Source organism: Thamnophis sirtalis, unplaced genomic scaffold (assembly GCF_051295495.1).
Source record: "Thamnophis sirtalis isolate CommonGarterSnake01/CBP01778 unplaced genomic scaffold, rThaSir2_p1.2 scaffold_1, whole genome shotgun sequence".
Lineage (NCBI taxonomy): Eukaryota > Metazoa > Chordata > Lepidosauria > Squamata > Natricidae > Thamnophis > Thamnophis sirtalis.
Window position 1 is genome coordinate 41,681,902 of NW_028261381.1, and position 23,340 is coordinate 41,705,241.

At 40.7% G+C, this 23,340-nt stretch overlaps 1 protein-coding gene across 1 annotated transcript in view; it reads left to right on the plus strand.

Moving 5' to 3' along the window:
* Nucleotides 1–23,340, plus strand: part of VWDE (von Willebrand factor D and EGF domains) — a 271,722-nt gene that overhangs the window by 142,290 nt on the left and 106,092 nt on the right. The window contains exons 16-20 of the mRNA XM_087710932.1: nucleotides 1,519–1,633; nucleotides 9,684–9,934; nucleotides 11,213–11,432; nucleotides 15,894–16,031; nucleotides 19,678–19,830. Coding sequence (XP_087567058.1) covers nucleotides 1,519–1,633; nucleotides 9,684–9,934; nucleotides 11,213–11,432; nucleotides 15,894–16,031; nucleotides 19,678–19,830 — 877 coding nt within the window. The remainder of the gene's footprint in view (nucleotides 1–1,518; nucleotides 1,634–9,683; nucleotides 9,935–11,212; nucleotides 11,433–15,893; nucleotides 16,032–19,677; nucleotides 19,831–23,340) is intronic.

The window sequence follows — 23,340 nt, forward strand, 5'->3', positions numbered from 1 at the left end:
AATCCACTTACTGAAACAACGCCAGCACTCCACACACCCCCACCAAGATTTATAGAAAGACGGCAGCTCCACCACCCCTTAAGCTGAAAACACCAGCCTGAGGATGGCTAATGAGATCTTGCCGAAACATTGCCAAGACAATCTCAATCTTATATATAGGCAACAGTAAAAATAATGGTTTTCTGTCTGGATGGTCTCCTGGGGTGGGCCGATATTTGGGCATACCAGGGGTTGTGACACAATACATGCATGCATGCATGCATGCATACATACATACATACATACATACATACATACATACATACATACATACATATGCATCACATTACTGTCATGTGACGTGTCATAATATTCTTCCCCTTCGCAGAGCTTGGGTGGGTGCGGCCTGCATGTGACACATACAGGCCATGAGCTTCCAGTTTTACACCCCTGCAGGAAATAACAACATAGGAAGACAACTGTAAAGAATCCAAAGGATCATTTCTCAATTAAAAGCATGTCATATTATTTGAACTAACATAACGTCCATAGCAATTGTTAAACTTAAGATCTCATACTACTGAAGAATTACAGTCCTCTCTGCCATCCCAACCACTAGTTTGTTTAAATGCGTCTCTGAAGGCTGGAATTTCCCCTACCTTGTGTTAGATCAGAACTCCTATTACCCCAGGCTACCTAGGGATGATGGGAAATCCAATATATTTGGAGATACTTAAGTCAGTAGCAACCATGTTTTTTATTCTAGCAGAAGCAATTATTTTCTACTGCTGTTAACTGCTAGAAGTCATTTGGGATGGGTGATCTAGATCTCCTTGCAAGCAAATAAATAGGTGCCTGAATGCTGTTAAAACTTACAAGATTTTTCCCCCTTTATCAAGGACTTTGAATAGAGAAAGATATCTATACTATGGCTTTTATGTTTCAACCCCCCCCCCCAATTTAAAGGAATTACTTGATAAATACTACATTTTGTAATTAATATATAATTAAGTAATATGTTATAGCCTAATAAAACTAAATTTTATTTAAAGATAAATGGAAGAAAATCATGAGAATATTGTATATTTTTTATGAAAACTTCAACTTTTTTTTCTTTTAGCCATCTAATTCAGAGAAGAAGAAGAAAGATGGCTGAAGAATCACATAGAATTGGAAGCCCTTCCAAGCCATGTACAGGAATTTTGAAGATGTTTACCTGACATGCTCACTGCCTTGGGTTATTTGTAAAAATAGTAAAAGCAGGATAAATCAATCCATCAATCAAAAATACTGGGAACCCAGGAGCTAATCAGTTCCTGGGTAGGGAAAACCAGGAATGGACAATAGGCATGAAGTTAGGCCAGGGACTGATTGGCCATTCATATATATGTCATTCACCAGCTTAACATTCAAGGAGAAAATGAAGATTTATTTAGCTTTTTCTCTTGGGAATGGATTGAATTGACTATTGCTAGAAATAAATATGATATACTCTTTCAAGTGACTAACAGCTCATTTTTGCTTTTTTTTTTCTGGCAGGAAAATATGTGCAAAATAGATGGCTTGTGCTATGCAAAGGGTGATCTCAGTCTCACCAGCTCTTGTCTTTTTTGTGAGCCATCAATTTCCAAATTTACTTGGTCTATCAATGAAAGTAAGTCCTTTGGGCCTTATAAAATCAGGTGTTATTTATGATACAAAAATGCATTTAAGTGATTGAGTGTATTCTTGACTCAGAGAAGTAGATAGTGTATATTTCTAATATTTATCCAGGCTACAAAATTATTATTTTTGGAGAAGACAATCCTGATTTCTGCAAAGCCAAGCAGTTTAGACCTTGTCATTATATAGAGGTTTTCATTTTTTTTAAAACCATTATGAGACTCTATTCTGGTAATTGCTCTATTGCCAGAGAGGCAAAATGCATTCCAGCCTTCAGACCTCTTCTCAAAAAGTGTTGGGCTTCAGTGACAAATAGGGCTATTTCTAATATACCCACAGTTTAGCAGCCATCCTCCTTGTGTCAAGTTTCCAAAGGATGCCCTAATTAATTCATGAGCCTCGAGCCAAATTTCAAAAGAAATCCAGGCATTTATTAGGAGCAACATTTCGGCAAGTACCCAAGCAGAGTCAGCTCTGCCCCCATGTAATTTATGGGCCCCTATGACCCTATTTCCCCCCTCCTCCCTGGATGTGTCATTAATCATATTCTCCAATGGAGTATGTTCGTGGGCTGTAGAAACCACACCCCTCCTGCTTGCTCTGGTAACCAGGGATACAATCTGAAGGAAGGCATGTATGGAATGTACTTTAGGCGAGGCAGACGAGCAACTCCATCCATTCCTCTTGCTCCTGCTTATGGCAACTCGAAAGCAGGCCTGGAATGCTTTTACAAGTTGACACCTTGATCTCCTGGAACATAGACTATGTAGTTTTAAATGTAGTTTTAAATGAATCCATACAAGTGCATATTTTACAAAAAGACGTATTTCACAGTTAGCAGTGGTTCAGCAGGATTACAAATATTTCTGGTAAATTTTGAAATCATCCTAGCTGAAAACTTTGGTTCATATCTTTTTCTTCCGGGGCCTTCTGTCATCCATAGGACTTATTGAATCTAATAGATAAATAGGCTATATTTCTTGATTCTCACAGGGCCAAGTTGCCACTCCCAATTTTGGATGCTAAGTGAGGATTGCCTGTGTAGAAAATTAAGAGCCTTGTGACATGGGAGCCCCTAATTGGTTTGTGATAGATAGTAAGAGGAAATGATTAGAGAGCTGGAGATCCACGGAGTTGCACTGCCAGATTGCAAATGGAAACCACTCGAGATTAGTGAGTGTACTTAATCCATCAGTCTATGCCTTGCTGATACAAGAAGGAAGAACTACCTAGAGTTCAGTAAAACATAGAGTATTTAATGCAGTCTTAGTTCTGTGTGATTCTTGCTTCCTTGATCTTTAAAATGATTAATACAGAATTTTGGAAACTACATGAGGAATGTCCACGTTTATAGTGAATTAAATAAGACAACCACTTTAATTGATTCAGAATGCTGCTTCTCAGGTTTCTTGCCACCTTAGCTGTGTTGCCAGTAGATTAACCTTTTCTATCCTGTTTATATCTACTCTCCTGTTTCTTTCCAATCCTCCCACAATCATTCTGAAGAGTGTCAGGAGCTCAGTTTTGATAGGTCAAGAGAGATGTAGTCTTCTGAGAGTCTATGAAGAAACTGGGAAAGGAATAGAAGGCAGCAGGCAAGGCAGCAAACAGCCTGTCTCATAAACAGCAAATTACCTGAGGGTCAGGATGAGTGTCAGCATCCCTCCATTATATAATTAGGAAAGAAAGACCAAGAGATTCCATGTGTTGGAAATCAAAAGTACTTTTACTAATTACAAATGGTTAGCGAGCAGTTGCGAAGCGAAGTCTGTTTAATTAGGCGCGAAAGCAATTGATATATAGAATAGTCCATTCCCCACCTCTTGGGATCATAGCCTCAGGCCAATCATAAGTCCTTCAAGTGTCAGGTGTGAGATAACTTCAAAAGGCATCACGAAGATGGAATGTCGGGGCCGTTGGTCCAGGCGGGAAGCACCCACGCATGCGTAGTCCAACCATCCAGTAACTACTAGAACATTCCTCCAGCACATCGAATAACCCCACCCAAATACCAAACCCTCCCTCCCCGTTTCATGACAGCTGAAGCAGTAGCAAGGCAGAAGTTGACATCTGGCCGTCCCCCGGAAAAAGGCTGTCAGGCCTAGAAAAAAAAAAACGAACAGACAAACAACAAAACAGAAAAAGAAGAAGGGAGGGGGTGAGAGAAAGTTAAGGCTTGTCAGGGTATGCAGCATAAAACTTCCGAAGCAGTCTGGGAGCACGAACATGGGATTTATCAACCCATTCCGTGTGGGAGGGAGGAAAATGCTTCCAAGCCACCAGGTATTGGATGCGATTACGGCGTTTGCAGGAATCAAGAATGTCACGAACTTCAAAGTGATGTTCACCATCGACGAGCAAAGGAGCAGGCGGAGGGTCATCAGGGAGGCGCAAGTGGGAAACAAAAACAGGCTTTATGAGGTTAATGTGGAACACTGGGTGGACCCAGTTGAGGTGTTTGGGCAATTGTAAACGAACAGAGACAGGATTGATGACTTTCACTATGGGGAACGGCCCCACATATTTGGGCCCCAACTTCTTTGACCTCTGCTTTGTGTGCAGGAACTTCGTCGACAAATAAACCAAATCACCAGTCTGGTATTCATAGGGCTGAGAGCGTTTTTTATCCGCCTGTTTCTTATGGGCCCAATGCGCAGCGTCCAAAGTGGAGAGGGTCAACGGCCAAACACGACTGAGACGCTCACTCCAGTCTGCGACTGACGGAACTTGCGGCTGGTCCTGAGGCAGTTCAGGGATAGGAACAAAATCTTGACCATAAACGACCCGGAAAGGGGTGAAACCCGTGCTGGAATGGACAGAGTTGTTGTAGGCCACCTCTGCGTGTGGTAACAAGTCTACCCAATCATCTTGTTGATAATTGATGAAACAACGTAAATATTGTTCAAGAACAGAATTAGTCCGTTCACAGCCGCCATTAGTCTGAGGATGGTAGGCGGAGCTAAGGCCCTGGGCGGAGCCAATACATTTGAGAAATTCTTTCCAGAAAACAGATGTGAATTGGACACCACGATCGGAGATGATGCGATCGGGCACTCCATGCAAGCGGTAAATGTGGGAAATGAAGAGTTTAGCCAGCGCCTTAGCGGAAGGAATTTTGTGGCAAGGGAGGAAATGAACTTGCTTGGAAAACAAGTCCGTGACAACCCATATGACAGTGTGCCCCTGGCTTTCGGGGAGCTCAACAATAAAATCCATAGAAATCTCCTTCCAAGGGGCAACCGGGCGAGCGACAGACTGGAGCAGCCCTTGTGGTTTCCCTGGTGGCCGTTTAGTGGTCGCACAAACCGGGCAACTAGCCACATAAAGTTCAATGTCCTTCTTTAAAGAGGGCCACCAGAATTGCCTCTTCACTAGATGCAAAGTTTTCACGAATCCAAAATGACCCGTCAATCTGGAGTCATGTGCGCGACGAAGGACCACCAGGCGTAGGGAGGCGGGGATGTACAATTTGGCACCGATCCACGGCAGATCATCCCTCATAGTGCACTCGTCCCGATGGTTCAAGAACCAGTCGTCATGAGGAAGCGCTAGCTTGAGGTCAGAAAGAAGATCTTGAGGCACATCCGTTTTGCCGTGGGCCTGTTGGCGTGTGACCACTGGAGCCGCTAGGAGCGGCTGGACGATGCTCAGTTTAGAGCAATTATATTGAGGCAGTCTGGACAAGGCATCTGCCATGAAATTCTTTCCACCCGGGATATATTTAAGTGTGAAATTGAAACGGTTGAAATATTGGGCCCACCGCATTTGTTTGGGGGAGAGACGGTGCGGCGTTCTCAAAGCTTCCAAATTCTTGTGGTCAGTCCACACCTCAAACGGGTGCTTAGCGCCCTCTAGGAAATGGCACCACGTGGTCAGGGCCCAACGGACTGCGAAAGCCTCTTTCTCCCAAACTGCCCAACGTCTCTCTGTGTCTGTGAGCTTCCGGGAGGTGTATGCGCAAGGTTGTAGGTTACCTTGGTCGTTGGCTTGCAACAGGATGGCCCCAACGGCGACGTCGCTGGCGTCAGCCTGGACGACGAAAGGCCTGTCCAGGTCAGGATTCTTTAGCACCGGCTAAGTGGCAAACAGACGTTTAAGCTTTTCGAAAGCCGCCTGGCATTCCATGGTCCAGTCCAGAGGCTTGTTAGGCTTAGGTTTTGGTTCCCCCTTGGATTTGAGCAAATTAGTTATAGGAAGCGCAATTTTAGCAAAAGAAGGAATGAATTGACGGTAGAAATTAGCAAAACCCAAAAATTTTTGTAACTGCTTACGAGTTTTGGGCGCGTCCCATTCAGTGACCGCCCTCACTTTCTCAGGGTCCATCTCAATGCCGGCAGGAAAGATGCGATAGCCAAGGTAGTCAATTTTAGTTTGGTGAAATTCACACTTAGACAATTTGGCATAAAGATCAGCGGCTCGGAGTTTTTTCAAAACAGTGCGCACAAGAGCGACGTGTTGGTCATAAGTGCGACTGTAGATAAGGATATCGTCCAAATATGCGATAACTCCTTTGTAGAGATGGTCATGCAAGATCTCATTGATTAATTGCATAAATTTGTCCAAAAGGGCGTCTTCGCCCCACCCTCTCATGTATTGGGACAGGCGCTGAAAGTCCTGGATATATTGGGCTACCGGCCTATTGTCCTGCTCAAGGGTTATAAATTTCAACTTGCTTCGCTTCTCAGTCAAGGGGTCATCAAAGCGTCGCCTGAAAGCCTCCATAAACCGATTGAAATTCCTCAGGAGGGGGGAAGCAGACATATGCAAAGCAGTTGACCAGGTAGCGGCTTCGCCATCTAAGGATAGGAGCACCATCCTCACTCGCATAGTGTCCGTCTCAAAATCACGGCCATAAATTTCCATGTAATTGAAGACTTGCATAATAAAAGAGGCCAGGCTGGCAGAATCTCCATTGTATCTCACAGGCAGGGGAGGGATTTTGGCCATTCTGTGCCTTCGGGGAGGTGGGGCCCCCGGTCCGGCAAAACCCCCAGCCGCAGGGGGCGAAGCAGGCCGAGGGGGGGGGTAAAGCAGCGCGTGGGTACTCTCGCTCCCATCCCCTCCAGTCTTCCTCATCTTCCCCACCTCTTTCCCCAAAGTACCTTTATTCCCCGTAATCAGGCAAATCTCTCCTCTGGGGTTTTCTTACGGCTCCCGTCTCCAGCGGTCTTTGTCGGGGTTGCCTTCGGGTAACCCCTGCATCCCAGCTTGCCCCTTCCTCTCTTTGTCCTACCGAAGTGGACCATCGTGGGGGGGGGGGGTTTAGGCTGGCTGGATATCTGCAGTTGAAACAAATCTTCATGAAGCGAGAGGTCGGGAGGTCCGGCCTCGTGAAGCGAAGGTTCGGGGGGGGCGGCCTCGCTGGGATCCACATCACAAGCGGCCTCCTCTTCTTCTCTGACCGGTGAAGACATGTTCTCCCTTCACGGTAGACGTAGGTCTCCTGGAAAGGGTTTTAGAGAGACTTCGCTTCTTGTCAGCATCCCTCCATTATATAATTAGGAAAGAAAGACCAAGAGATTCCATGTGTTGGAAATCAAAAGTGCTTTTACTAATTACAAATGGTTAGCGAGCAGTTGCAAAGCGAAGTCTGTTTAATTAGGCGCGAAAGCAATTGATATATAGAATAGTCCATTCCCCACCCCTTGGGATCATAGCCTCAGGCCAATCATAAGTCCTTCAAGTGTCAGGTGTGAGATAACTTCAAAAAACATCACGAAGATGGAATGTCGGGGCCATTGGTCCAGGCGGGAAGCACCCACGCATGCGTAGTCCAACCATCCAGTAACTACTAGAACATTCCTCCAGCACATCGAATAACCCCACCCAAATACCAAACCCTCCCTCCCCGTTTCATGACAGCTGAAGCAGTAGCAAGGCAGAAGCTGACAATGAGTTAGAAATGTGGAAAAATCTGTTTCAAAGTATTCAAACAGGGTCTACTTTATAAAGCCATAAATGAGAAAGTCTGAAAAATTCCTATTTTATGTTCCAAGACTCTGAATTTATTCTGTATACTAAATTTGACCTTTCTGAATTCTGCCATTTTTGGTTCCTTATTTTTGCAGCTTGATAGATAGGAAAATGTTGGGCTACACTCCCTGTTCAAATGGGAAAATGCAATCTCTCTACTTCCAACCTTGGGGGGAAGGACTGATCCTGGTGACTGATTGATGTGACCTTGTTCTCAAAATGCTAAAGGTAAACAAAGGTCCATCTGTAATAAAAGTGTGCTAGCTAGGTACTGGGTAAGCAGCAGAAACTGGCATGTATTGTCAAAACATGGTTGAATAAGGTCAGCAGTGTGGCCTTCATAGAAATTTGCTCTTCTAAGTCCGTCGTCACTCTTAGTGCCAGGGTCAGGGATGAGCAGGGCCTAGAGAACCAATGTAGGAAGATGAAAAATGATAAAGTGCAAGTACAAGTTCAAATCTAGGATGGAAAGCACCTACATTTCTCTTACGTGGGATGGCTGCTTTTGGGGTGACGAATACCTTTATGGGAAGATGATTGCCCATAAAGTAATTATGGTTATTTTGCATAACACTTTCTTGAAAAAAGTTGCTCAGTTACATGAAAATCTTGCCCCTCCATTGGCAGAATCCATGGTGGTGATTTGACATTGTAACTGAAATCTTTTTTAGCTTCATCAGAATCTGATGAACTAAACACGATCATTACTAACATGTTCTATTCCATTTGTTAGTTAAGCATGTGCATAGGTCAGAAGGGACATGGCTGACTGGAACCCGAGATGGTCAATGCTTCATCTTGAGATAGGATGTTTCCTGCAGCTCTAGAGCACCCCATTGCTAAGAGAGTTTCTTTGAATTCAGCTGTATTGGTTCCTGGTGGCTGTGAGGACCTGGATGGATCACAGCGTGCTAAGCTGAAATCCTTGTAAAATGGAGTTGCTGGTTGGCAGAGATAGATTTGATTCTGCTTTTACTTCTTGATGGGTTGTTTTCCTCTAAAAGACTTGATCTTTGACAGTTGACCATAATATATAAAATCAACATCCACCACTGATCACAAGTACCACTTCAAAAACCACACAATATAATAAAAGGTAAAGGTTCCCCTCATACATACATGCTAGTCGTTCTTGACTCGAGGGGGCTGTGCTCATCTCTGTTTCAAAACCGAAGAGCCAGCGCTGTCTGAAGATGTCTCTGTGGTCATGTGGCCAGCATTACTAAATGCCGAAGGGGCACAGAACACTGCTACCTTCCCACCAAAGGTGGCCCCTATTTTTTCTACTGCAGTTTTACATGCTTTCGAACTGCTAGGTAGGCAGAAGCTGGGACAGGAGCTCACTCTGTTATGTGGCGCTAGGGATTCAAACCGCCGAGATGCCATCCTTTCTAATCCACAAGTTCAGCATCTTAGCCACTCTCACAATATAATAATGTTCATCAATTAATTATAAGTAAATTGAAGTTTTTTTTCCCAACTCAGCAAACTTTTAATTTATTATCAGGACAATTATTTAGATTTTTCTTTTTTTAAAAAATTATTCACATGATGCATTTCCAGCAGAAAAACACAATGTAAAATGTAGATTTAAACTGACTGAAGTTCTGGTAGGATTCTGACTGTAGAATTGGCCTTCCATTGGCTGTATTTTAAACTGCCACTTTACATTCACCTCAGCCATCACACTCAGATTCAGATGTTAATCATTTTCTGCTATATGAAAATAAGATGAGAAGTTTTCTCCCACCATAAAAACCTGTTCATGCATTTCCACTCTCTGCATCATATTAGATAATCACTTGAGGGCTCATTTCAATTCTGATTTTTTAAAGGTTTTGTTGATTAGAAAAGGGAGAGAGAGAATACAAAAAATACAGCTGTAAATGTATTAATTTTATCAGATATGTTTAACCCCTTAAGTATCGATGGTGTTCTTCCAAGTTACTAGCTCAAATTGTTAAATTGCTTGTCATTTGCAATAAAATGTTTACAGTTTTTTTAAAATAAAACAGTATTCCCTAAAGTAACACCCCTCTAATTTTGGTTGTTTTTTATGTTTAATTTAGACAACCTGCCACCTGTGTTTCTGGCCCCATCCAATCAGCTTCTAACATTTGCAGGGGAAACTTTTGTTTATCAGTTGCAAGCAGTAGATCCTGAGAGATCAGCCCTGCTTTTTACTTTAGAAACTGGACCTCCAGAAGCCTCCCTCTCTCCTGCTGGCCTTCTCATCTGGCAGGTCCATTCTGGAGAAGAGAAGAGTTTTGAATTCATGGTATCTGATGAATGCAATGCACAAAGCAGACATTCAGTGCAGGTAGGAAGGAGATCTTAAAGTAAGGTAAAGGTAAAGGTTCCCCTTGAACATGCATGCTAGTCATTCCAGACTCTAGGGGGCTGTGCTCATCTTCATTTCAAAGCCAAAGCACCAACACTGAAGGCATTTCCGTGGTCATGTGGATGGCATGACTAAATGCTGAAGGCACATGGAACGCTTTTACCTTCCCACCAAAGGTGGTTCCTATTTTTTCTACTTGCATTTTTTACCGAGATTTTACAATCCTTCAAAAACTAGTTTGTTGGTTCTTGGTTACTCCAATAATAGTTAATAATGTGTTATTGTCTTTAAAAAGCTAAGACTCCAGGTGTTTTCAAGTGAGTGAATAGTATCATTCATGACAGTAATGATGAATTAATCTAATGAATATCCTGGAGAAAGTGAATTCCATATATTCAATGAATCAGAAAGAGGTCTGCATCGATTGCTGTCTGAAAGACCATTTTTTTTGCCAAGCTGGTTAATGGTTAATTAATCCGCTTTAAAACTTGCTGTGTGCATGTGGATCTTTGAAGAAAAACACATCATAACATAAAGGACCAGGTTTTAGCCATAAAGGGAAAATTATAATTCATTTGCAATAATATTTTTATAGGAACCCCCCCCCTTTATACCATTACTCTGTAACCTTGGTTTCTTGGCCATGCTTTCTTGCTTTGTCCTTATAGCAAGCTATTCTATTAATTTTGCAGTAGCATTTGCTAATAATGCAAATGCACAGGAGGAAGAAACTTACAGCTAAAAGAGGCTGGCTAACATGGATAATTGCTAAGGGAATTGTATAAAATAAATGTTAACTCAGATCACTAGATATAAAATTTATGCAGAACCTGGAGGTATTAGCAACAAAGCCCCTAGGAGTTACATTCATTGAGCAGTCAAGACCAATCTATACATTATGCTAAGTAACCAGTTGCTTTTAAGAATGGCAAATGCAGAATTTGTCCTTTTTCCTTTGTGATGTCTAAAAGTCAACAACATCTTTATATCATGATGCTTTCTGTTTATTGACTCTTAACAGCCAGTAACAGAAGAACATTATAACATTGTTATAAAGATTGTTAAAAGTTCTATCACGTGCCTGTGTTTTGTTTCTCATTATCATCTGTGAATATTGGGAACTTTTCCTGATATCTTTCAGGGAATAAATCCACAAATCACTCTTACATATATCATTTCATAGGAACTTCAGTAAGTAGCCTTATTGTAAAGTAATAAAATGCATGCTTAAATACAAGACACTGTTGCCTTTTATAGATTTCAGTGAAGCCTTGTGGCTGCTTGAATGGTGGAACTTGCATCACCAACATTAACTTCCCTCCTGGTGTTGGGGAATATCTATGTATATGTCCCAGTGAATTTGAAGGGGACCGTTGCCAAAACAGCTATAATCATTGTGAATCAACTCCATGTGGTATTGGTTCTTGTAGTGGTGGAGTAGAGAGCTACGAGTGCAAATGTCCAGCAGGTTGGAAAGGTGAGTTGTGTCCATAATCTCATCTTTTCATGTTTTATTTTGACACAATTAGATTATAAATGTAGTATTCAAAATAAAAATTGAGAATCATGGCAGAAATATTCATTTGATAAAGCCATTGACCCCCTAGCCAAAAAAAAGTTTTTTTCAAGGTTTGATGGCAGCTGTTTGCAAATGGAACACTAAAAATGATAAGCTGATATTATTTCAAGAGAGAAAAAGAAAAAGTTCGCCAGTCAATATAAGTCACAGTATCGTGCATTTTATTTTAGGTTAGTGTGTTTTGTGAATCTAACTACTGTGTTTTGCAAGCTATTGTTTATAGTTTAAAACTGTATAAGCCTACTTGACCTATATATATAATCCTGGTCATGAAATCCAATTCTTTGCCAAACATTAATACCAGAACTTCCATCTTCCATAGTATATGGAAGAACAATGTTAACTCATAGCTCATTTGTCTTCAGAATGTGTTTAGCATAAGTAGAAATAAGGACAACCAAGAGCTTTTATGCTCTTTTGAAGGAGAAAAACTAAAATAGTAACATGGTACTGAAATTAAGGTTGTTTTGGCTGCCAGTTTAGAGGCCCAACACAAATGGAACACAAGACTGATGATGTAATAGCAGAGCGGTTAGCTCAGATCTATGGTTGGTAATAATACATTGGCACAATATTTTTCCTATTCTGCTTCTAAAAGCTGGGTACCACCTAATTCACAAATCTAGAAGCAGCTAGTTTAAGTCAAAGTACAATGAAAATCAAATCCTGTGAGATTGTGTGAAGCTCTTCACTGCAGTATTTTTAAAAACCATCCCTATTTCCCCATAAACTTAAATTTAAGTAATTGCTTTCCAACATTTTCATTGGATGCTAGTCTGCTAATTTTGTTTTCTTTATCCAGATGAACATAGTGATAAGATATTGCCTGCTAAGAAAAAGAAAGACACCTGCTTCAATTACTCTCCTTTTTCTAGTTGATTTAAATAAAATATTCATTGTTTCAGCAGCTGCTTCCTGAGCTGAAAATAGCAAACATGAGGAAAATGGGGGGAGGAATAAAGAAATGATTGAGAGGCATTCCTATTTCATTCAGTATTTTAATAGCAGGTGAAAAATTATACACGAGTGGAGCTGAAAACCAGCTGGAAGTAGATGATTTTACTCCAGGGCAGATTCTGTTACAGCAATAAAGCTTCTTGAAGTCGTGTTTGTCTCAATTCCCCAGAAAACCATCAATAATCTAATGAGCAGGTAACACTGCACTGCTCAAGTGACAAGACCATTATGGCATCACACCTTTGCAAAAGATAGCAAACAGATAGTAGTAACAAAACACTTGCTCTTCAGAGATTACTTTAAATATCATCCCTAGAGAAGCTCGTTACTAAAAGTGTAGGAAGCACTGTTGTGCATGCAAAACTACCACTGCATTCTAAATCCCATTTTGCTATCACTGACAGGATGATAGTAATTACAGATGTGCACAGGGGAACAAGCAGAAGGCAAAGATTAAAAATGAGCACGAGCAATGGAAATGTCTACACAGAATACAGGCCCAGAGTGCATCTTTTGTGGTTTAAACTTCCATGAACAGGTTCTCCTGTTGGGACCTCATTCCAAATCTATTTTGGGATATTCAAAGTATTTAGTGCATATGTTTGCTATCAGTCCTTAATAGCAGTAGAAAAACACAAATATACATGTAAAACATAAGCTTCAGAGTGAACCTTGTTCATCAAAACATTTCTTCTCTTCGTGAAAAGCGCACACAATTTACTGCATTGCTTCAGTGGTATATGTTGATTGAGAAAGCATTGGTGACCAAAAGAGCATGTGCATTTTCACAGCTGGGAAGAGAAATCTGTTCTAATTTTAGATCAGATGGTCATAGACAATTAGTAACTAGTTGTCATTATTTACTTGCATCAAATCTGAAAATGTGTTAACATAAACAGTTGGATTTATGTTCCAGCAAAGAGATTATAACATGGACAGATAACAGATAAGTATCCTGGAGAGTTATCTCAATTTGGGTTTTTTTAAATGAAACAATCACATGGGACAATAAAGAGAATCCCTGCTAAGACTATGGTTTTTTGATCTATACTACAAATGTAAATTATCTTCCTATGATTAACCTTTCTGTAGCCAGAGTGCTTCATTTTTATTACTGGCTTGTATTTTCTCCATCTGTATCTATGTTTGGAAGGGCTGGAAACCAAAAATAAGGAGGACTAATTCAACATTTAAGTCCTTCACTTCAACCTTCTAAACATATATACCAAGTATCTTGCACACTTTTACAGTTTTCTACCTAGTAGTACTGTACACACACTAATTTTTAACTGCCCAGTTGTGTCCAGAATTTTGGGATATTCAAAGTATTTAGTGCATATGTTTGCTATCAGTCCTTAGTAGCAGTAGAAAAACACAAATACACATGCAAAACATAAGCTTCAGAGTGAACTTTGGCATCCTTGTTATTTTTTCCTAGTGTAATAAATATTTTGGATTCCTCAACTAAGTCTTAATGTTAGAACCATAATATTAATGAGTTCTATGTTATTCACAATTTCCTGCACTGAGCTCTCTATTTCAGTACCTGTTTTAGCAGGTACTGTTTTACCTGTTCTGCTTGTTTTCTAGCAGATTTGGCACCTGTATATTTTTTCAGATTCGAACCATATATATATGAAAACCTGGTTCGAATCCCAGTAAGGGTATGGCTAGCTGATGTTATTGGGTTTATGTTGTGATGGACTCTTGTGACGAGCCGATTGACAGAGAATGGAAGCAGTTAGCTTCCTCCCATAATTGGGGCATACCAGGGGTTGTGACTTTATATATATATAGCCTATTCTGTTCATTTAGTTGTTTAATGTTTATCATGGGGAAAGTACACACTGCAGTTGATATTTTGACTGAGTCCCCACTGGACTTGAAAATGTAATACAATAGTCTGTCTTGAGATATCAGGCTCAGTAGGAAAATATTTGATGGGTTCAGAAATATATTTTCATATTCTGTCCTCTTAATTATCTCACTGTCCCTAGCTGAAACAGCAATCTGTTCAGAAATTGTTTAGAGTGAGCTGAACTTTCTCTGCCATATAACTATAAGCAAAAGGTAGTGTTTCCTTGTGTGTGTTTTAACATAAAGCAAAATGAAAATAGACTATGCTCAAAGTTTTTATATAATTCTGAGAGCTGATGGAAGGAGAACAATAATTAACCCTCTCTGCTTGTCAATTGTTTTCAACCAGTGGAATATATATTAAATTTAACATTGGAAACAATGATAATTATAACAAATATAATTTATAAACACATGCCAGTTGCCAAGTGCCTGAATTTATATCATGTGATTTTGGAGATACTGTGATGATCATAAGTAACCAGTAATGAGTCCTTTTTTACCTAAGTGTGAGGACCAGTCATGAGTCCCATTGTAACTTCAAATGATTGTGAAATTAATGCTTATAAGTTGAGGACTACCTCTATAGTCACAAAAAATATTTTGGTGAAGTCAGATTCTTTTTTTAACTTCATTATTTAAAAAATAGAAATGTTTGTTTTAAAAACACAGATTACTGACAAAGTAATTATGAAATAGTACATTGCTGGACTATTTCACTTTTTTAAAAAAATAAGTATATTATATAAACACACACATACACAGACACACACACACACCTCTTGTCTAAAATTAGAAATATTCTCTATATCAAGCAACTATTCTACCTACTATTCTACCGTAGAACTATCGATGAAGCTTTTAAATCATCATTACCTTAACAAATAGTTTCATAAAACTGTTTCTAAGATAATAGTTTCATATTTCAATTATTCTTTAATTTGTACTAATTATATTTTTCTAATTATTGTTTTTATAATTTTTTTAGATTGTAGTTTTACTTTACTTAGTCATCTAAGTCACTTCTAGTGAGATGGGCAACTATCTTTTTTAACAAAGGAAGAAACAAATAAACTGCTTTCTTTCTTTCTTTCTTACAAGTGTTAGATCTGCAGTTCATGTATCATTTTGTACAGGTTCCATCATGGAAAGCTTTGTCAGCTCTTTTCTTTCTTTCAATCAAACTGATATTAAAACCTGAGGACTAATTTGTAGACCACAATTACATAATTCCCAGTAGTATTTTCAGCACAAATGTCATATGCCTGAAGGGGTGATAATAAAACATAGTTTTAGGAGTATATTAGTTATATTTGCGTGTTAACATTCACAGTTTTACATTTGGGGAAGCAGTACATTAGCGGCACTAGACAATTACAACATCAGGTGAATCTGTTGGGGGCCTTTCAATGACAAATGACCGACATCTTCACCAATTCTATTTCTGGGAAGTCTGCCTAATGTGTATGAAGATTTAAGTAAAGGATTAAACAGCAGTAGCAACATCTTTCTATTTATTAACCTAAGCTTTATTTTTTGCCACAGGGCATACTTGTCAAGAGGATATAAATGAATGTGAAGCAAATGCTTGCTTTCCTGAGGTCTCTTGCACAAATACTATGGGGTCTTTTGAATGTGGCAGCTGCCCTATTGGGATGAAAGGTGATGGTAGAAATTGCAAGTGTGAGTATTTTGTAACTGATGTTACAGTAATTAAGGAAACAATTGTAATGGGTTCAACCCCAAAATAAATTTTGTGAGTCAAAATAATGCAATATTTGTGTCTTTGTTCATTTATCTACCTACCTACCTACCTACCTACCTACCTACCTATCTACCTACCTACCTACCTACCTACCTACCTACCTACCTACCTAGCCAGCCAGCCAGCCAGCCACCCACCCACCCACCTACCTATCCATATATCCATATATCCATATATATATGGATTATCTCAATATAATCAAATGTATCTTAAAAAAGAAAGGGAGGGTTTTTCAATGAAAATTTGCTGAATAAGAAAAGTGTGTGATATAATTTGAACTGAATTGAAAATAAGATAAATACTGGACTGGCATTAATCGAAGCATATTCTGAATGTGTATGTGTGTGTTCATTTGTCTTATTTACACAGGATAAGCACAAATAAGGTAGATCATATGGCATGATAACCAGACAATTTGCCCAAAATGTGTTTTGCTTATGAATATCCACATATTTTTATTTTTGTAGCATGGAAACTATAATGCTGCTTATCATGATAAGTTGTCTAAACAATAGAGATTTTCAGTATGCTGTATTCTATATCATGTAACACTATCCACCTTTCTGCAATATGACTATGCATATAAAGGACATTTAATGCCTTCACCGAGGGACATGAGAAAATGAAGACATGACACATAAGTAGCAATTTACTGAATCTAACATTCATTTGCAATCTCCTCTGGTCATCCTGATCCTGAGATGGGAACTTATCAAAACACAGGGAAGACAGAAAGGCTAAGACCTAATCTGTTAGTAGAACATTGATGTAGTCCAATATTATTTAGCTAGTTAACTTAAACATTAGTAATGATGCTTTGATATTATTCTTCCCTCTTTTATTAAAATGTATTTCTGAATACATTGTAAAGTTTTCCTCTAGAGTCTTTCAAAGTCTTTCCAAACTTTAAACATGATAGCTTTACATTATCCTTGTTTTTAATTGTTGCTTCTGTTAAATACAAGTTTATTATTTCTTCAGTAAATCAATAAAAGTTGTTAAACAACTTTATGAGATGAACAGCACTTTTTAGATTAACCCCATCCTCAAGGAAAAAAATGCCCAGAGAATCCTAAACTAGTGTTACAGAGGAAGTTCAATAAATCGTTTGCTTCATTATGCATAAAATAATTTATGAATGCTCCTGAGGATGTAATCGCCTGCCTCCCTGGTTTTTCTATTCATGTATACCTGACTATTAACCTTCAATGTAGAAAACAATTAAATGAACTATCCAAGAGCATTCTTCTTCTTCTTCTTCCTCCTCCTCCTCCTCCTCCTCCTCCTCCTCCTCCTCCTCCTCCTCCTCCTCCTCCACATTTTTGTTCATTATACAAACAACAGGTTATGTATGGAGACAAAAATAATGGCTTACAGCTGAAAAATCCTAGAAAACATGAACAATCTGTTGTAATATTGATTCAGTCTTTCCTTGGTTTACAGTTTTATCTTACAGAAACTATTTTCTAGTCTTTGCCTTGTTTCAGGACATTTGTGGCTGCCTTGAAGTGTTTTTGGTGTTCTTGTGTGAATTAATTCTGTTAAGCATGACTGGAGAAAGGAAGATTCAATTAATGCTTAAGTAAAATCCTGCCCTTAACTGAAATGTGGTTGTTTATTTGCACACTCTCAAGATTTTAAAATGTTTCATCTGATACAGCAGTTGTACACCACTCATTTAAATTACCTTACAGAAGTAATGAAAGTGGTTATTGGTTGCAAAATTCTTTTTTCATAGCAAAAGTTCAGTGACATTGGGAAAGAAAATAAAATTTGCAGATCTGAAATATGATGCTTCTGTATGCCTGGCTTAAATTTGGGGAAAGATCCCCTTATGCTAAACCAATCAACTCACTTTGATTTAAACAATGGTTCCTCCCTTTAATGCAAACCAGGTTCCACTATGTACTATATAGCAGGCTAGAAAGTCATGAAGCTACAGGAAAAGTAGAAAGGCTCCCAATCCACTTCTATGCTATATCTGATCTATCCAATGTTATACTGTCACTTTTTGCACTAGGAACTTTAAAAAAAACCATATTGTCCCTTGTTTCTTAAGTCAGAGATAGGCAATGTAGAATTTATGGGCCCAGGACTTACTGTCCACCAGACCTGTCTCATTTGATTTTTAAAGAGACTCTTTTCAAAATGAAAGATATTAAAAGAAAGTAGCCAAACTGCAAAGCAAAGCACCAGTAGCATCATATTTATTTATTGGTATGTCTTGAGAAGTTTTTACTGAAGCCCCTTTGAAATTCTAGGTAGCATCTGAAAGACTAAGCCACCTTTAGTGATTCACCTTGTCCGTGAATAGTAGCTGTGTTGTTCATTAGCAAATTCCCATGACAACTCTGCATCTAACACAAAGTCTCAAAATTCCAAATGTGTTCCAAAGATTAGCATACCCCTGTACTTGGTGGCAGCAGTCTTAAATAAAGATAATCAACGTTTCATCAGTCAAAGACTGCAGAATATGATTACAACACAACACTGAAATATGTACACTTCAGTAGCTAAGGGTTCCAAAGCAGTGATATTAGAAAACAATGTGGAGTTGTGTTCTGTTGCTAGAAAATAGGCATTGGGCTACAAAACCAGTATTTCCCACCCTAGAATTTTATTTGATTTAGCACAGTTGCATCAGAATTACATTTCTTTGTTCATCAGATTGTAGTGGTTTTTCTGTTATGATTGGCACTTCATTGTCATCTGAATTTTCCTGAGGATGGGGTAATCTAAAAACTGCTCTTCAACTCATAAAGTTGTGTAACACCTTGTATGATTTGCTGAAGAAATAACAATCACATCATGCCAGAAAAGGGGTGGGGGGGACTATTGAAATTCTTTTGCCTATGTAAGATATATTATGTAAACTATATACAGTGAATCCCCTCTTCCTCCTCTTTCTAAAATTTACCCAGGGTTCTTGAAAACTTTTATTAACTTGAGCACAACCATGACTTTTTTCCATTTGAATTAACATATTCATACATACCTTCCCAATAAAGCTAGCCAATAGCTAATTGCTTTCAAACATGGCTACAAGTGGAACATTCATTCTGTAACTTACTAGAGGAAATTAATATTTTAAATGGTCCCTGATTGACAATTTAGTTGATTTACTTCTTTGAGCACTTCAAGCCACGGTATCCAAAGTACTCTTCTTGAGCCAGCTGCTGCCTGGAGTTAGTGTGGTATAGTTTGGCAATTGTCCATGGGTAGGCAGATGGAGTCAAGCCAGCATGATTTTCTTTTAGAATTGGTCAAGCGAATGTGTTACTCATTGCTCCAGCTGTACACCTGCCGCTAGTCTATAAGCCATTTGAATTGTTTGCCTCTAGTTCTGGATCCTCCACTATATGTGGATATTAAATGAGATCCTGTTATAATGAAATCCCAGATGCTAACTCATTCAATTTCTTTGATTCCACAAACAAGGGGGGGGGGGGATAAATAACCTGGAAGATAATGTGATGTGATATGATGTTAGCTTTCACCTCCATCAATAATCAGAGCAGAAACAAATGCCATGCCTTTTTTCACCTCCACTCTCTATCATTGCAGCTGAAGACTTTGCTGACAGAATAGAAGCTTTCATTACTAATCATCATAATATCAAAGGTGAATGGAAAACAAGTGAAAGTAAACAGCTTGAGAAAGGCCAAGAAGCAAGGACTTTGTCAGCGATTAAGTATGTTAATACCAGCAAGGTCCATGGTAAGTATAGTATAATTAGATGGGTGTCAAAGAGTTTTGCTCCAAGCTGTCAGCTTTTATGTGAAACTATTTTCCAAAGCAGTCACTGCATATCAACCTAAAAAGAGAGAGTTTGAACACAGCACAAAGATAACTTTTAAAGAAAGTTTGTACAATGGATAGAGCAGACAATCAAAAGGCAAACAATCAGCTGTGGCTATGGTTCTTTAAAAGTTATTTGAGAAGATTCAATAGGGATGTTATGTCTCAGCTCCACTTGGGATGTGCCCATCTTGTTAGATCAATTATATCTACTAACTAACAAAATATAAAATATCCAGAATAGAACTCAATTAGGAAAAATAAATTGCATAAGACTCCGAGCATTACGGAGATCTGGTTGGGCCATGAGGGGGGTGTTCCCCTTAGTGAATTATGCCCACCAGGCTTCTGGGCGTTTCACCAGCCGAGAGCCCAGGGCAGGGGCGGAAGGGGTGGCAGTGATTATTAGGGAAAGTCTCGGATCTCAGGAGGTCACTGTGCCTCAGAGAGGTGGGTGTGAGTCCCTTTTTGTGAAATGGGGCCTTGGAGTTCAGGTGGGCCTTTTTGTTACGTACCTGTCTCCCTGCTACATTTCACCGGCGCTGCCGGAGCTGCTGGATGTGTTAGCTGGATTGGTGGTTGATTTCCCCAGGCTTATGATCCTGAGGGATTTCAATCTGCCTTCCATTGGCGAGACATCTGAGTCAGCTCGGGAGTTCATGGCTTCCATGACGGCTATGGACCTAACTCAGTTAATTGAAGACTCCACCCATAATGTGGGACACATGCTCGACCTGATTTTTGTCTCTGGGCAGTGGATGAATGATCTAGATTTAGGGGATATTTCTATCCAACCCTTGTCATGGTCGGATCATTTCCTCATCAGGCTTAACTTACATACTGCTACCCCTCACCGCAGGGAGGCGGAACTGACTAGATGGTTCCGCCCCAGACACCTGATGGACCCTGAAAGGTTCCTGATGGAGCTTGGGACTTTTCCTGAATCCCTTGCTCATAACTCGACCAAAGCTAGTGAAATCCTGGGATAGGGCGGCCACTGGGGCTTAGGATCGTGTTGTGCCTTTGCGGCCTCTGACCCGGTGTCGATCCTGGGTAGCTCCCTGGTTTACCAAGGAGCTCCGGGAGATGAAACGCTGGAAAAGATGCCTAGAGAGTGGTTAGAGGGCCAGCCAGTCTGAATCTGATCGAACACTAGTAAGAATTCATATTAAATCCTACTTAGTGGTGATAAAAGTGGCAAAACGGCAACATTTTTCCACTCTTATCGTGTCCGCAGATAGCAATAGCAGTAGACTTATATACCGCTTCATAGGCCTTTCAGGCCTCTCTAAGCGGTTTACAGAGAGTCAGCATATTGCCCCCAACAATCTGGGTCCTCATTTTACCCACCTCGGAAGGATGGAAGGCTGAGTCAACCCTGAGCCGGTGAGATTTGAACCGCTGACCTGCTGATCTAGCAGTAGCCTGCAGTGCTGCTTTTAACCACTGCGCCACCTTGGCTCTAACTGCCCAGCCACCCTGTTTAGGGTGACCCACTCCTTACTTAACCAAGGAGCTGGGAAAGACCCCTTGCAGGGTAGGACTGAAGAATTTATTCAGTATCTGCAGGATAAAATCGCTCAGATCCGGACAGGCTTGGACTCTGACTGGGTAGATTCAGGCGAGTCGACAGGGATGAATCTTGTGGAGACCATCTGGGATGAGTTTGACCCTGTGACCCCCGAGGGCATGGACAGGATTATGGGGAGACTCAGTGCTACCACTTGTGTGCTGGACCCATGTCCCTCTTGGTTAGTCTCGGTTTCCGGGAGGTGACAAGAGGCTGGCTCCAGGCGATTACCAATGCTTCGTTGAGAGAGGGGTTCTTTCCCACCACCTTGAAGGAGGCGGTGATGAGGCCCCTCCTTAAGAAACCTTCCCTGGACCCAGCTTCTTTAGCCAACTATCGTCCGATCTCCAATCTTCGCTTTGTAGCGAAGGTTGTTGAGAGTGTGGTAGCACATCAGTTTCCCCAGTCCCTGGATGAAGCTGTCTACCTGGATCCGTTTCAGTCGGGTTTCAGGCCCAGATACAGCATGGCGACAGCATTGGTTGCATTGGTCGATGAACTGTGGCGGGCCTGGGACAGGGGCTGCTCCTCTGTCCTGGTCCTATTAGACATCTAAGTGGCTTTCGATACCATCAACCATGGTATCCTACTGCGACGACTTGGAGGGTTGGGAGTGGGGGCCACCGTTTTACGTGGTTCTCCTCCTACCTGTTGGATTGGTTGCAGTTTGTGTTGACTGGAGGGCCGGGATCGACACTGAGGCGCGTCACTTGTGGGGTGCCCCAGGAGTCGGTTCTCTCACCCCTCCTGTTCAACATATATGTGAAACCACTGGGTGAGATCATCCGTGGTTTTGGGGTATGGTATCATCAATATGCTGATGATACCCAACTTTTCATCTCTACCCCAAACCACCCAAACGATGCCCTCGACGTGATGTCCTGATGCCTGGAGGCTGTGCGGATCTGGATGGGGAGGAACAGGCTCAAGCTCAATCCCTCCAAGACTGAGTGGCTGTGGTTTCCGTCATCCTGATTTGTGCACCTTGTTCCATCTTTGATGATGGGGGAGAAATTTTAGCCCCCACGGAGAGGGCCCGCAATCTGGGCATCCTCCTGGATATGCAGCTTAGTTTAGAAGAACACCTGACGGCCATGACCAGGGGGGCCTTTTACCAGGTTTGCCTGGTACGTCAGTTGCGCCCCTTCCTGGATCAGGATGCTCTGTGTACAGTCACTCATGCCATCGTCCTTTCTCTCCTGGACTAATGTAATGGTCTCTACATGGGGCTGCCCTTGAAGAGCACCCGGACGCTTCAACTGGTCCAGAACACGGCTGCGTGGGTTATAATTGGTGCACCTAGATGCTCCCATGTTACACCACTGATTGCCGGTTGTCTTCCAGGTGCGATTCAAGGTACTAATTATGACCTTTAAAGCACTCCATGGCTTAGGCCCACGATACCTGTGAGACCCCCTACTGCCACTGGTAGCCTCCCACCATCCAGTGCGATCCCACAGAGTTGACTTCCTCAGGGTGCCGTTGGCCAGACAGTGTCAGCTAGCGACCCCCAGGGGGAGAGCCTTCTCTGTGGGAGCGCCTTCCCTCTGGAATGAGCTGCCCCCGGAACTTCATATAATTCCCGACCTCCAGTCCTTCCGAAGCGTCCTAAAAAGTTGGCTTTTCCAGCAACCCAACCTGGCTTGAACAAAACAAAATAAATTATTGATCATTGTTAATTTTAATTTAATTTTTTTTAAAAAAATGTTATTTTCAATTCTAATTGGGTTTGTTTGGGATATTCTATTTTTTAAAAACTTTTGTATTATGTGTTTCTTTTAATGTTGTATGCCGCCCTGAGTCCTTGGGAGAAGGGCAGCATATAAATCTAATAAACCAACCAAACCAACCAAACCAAA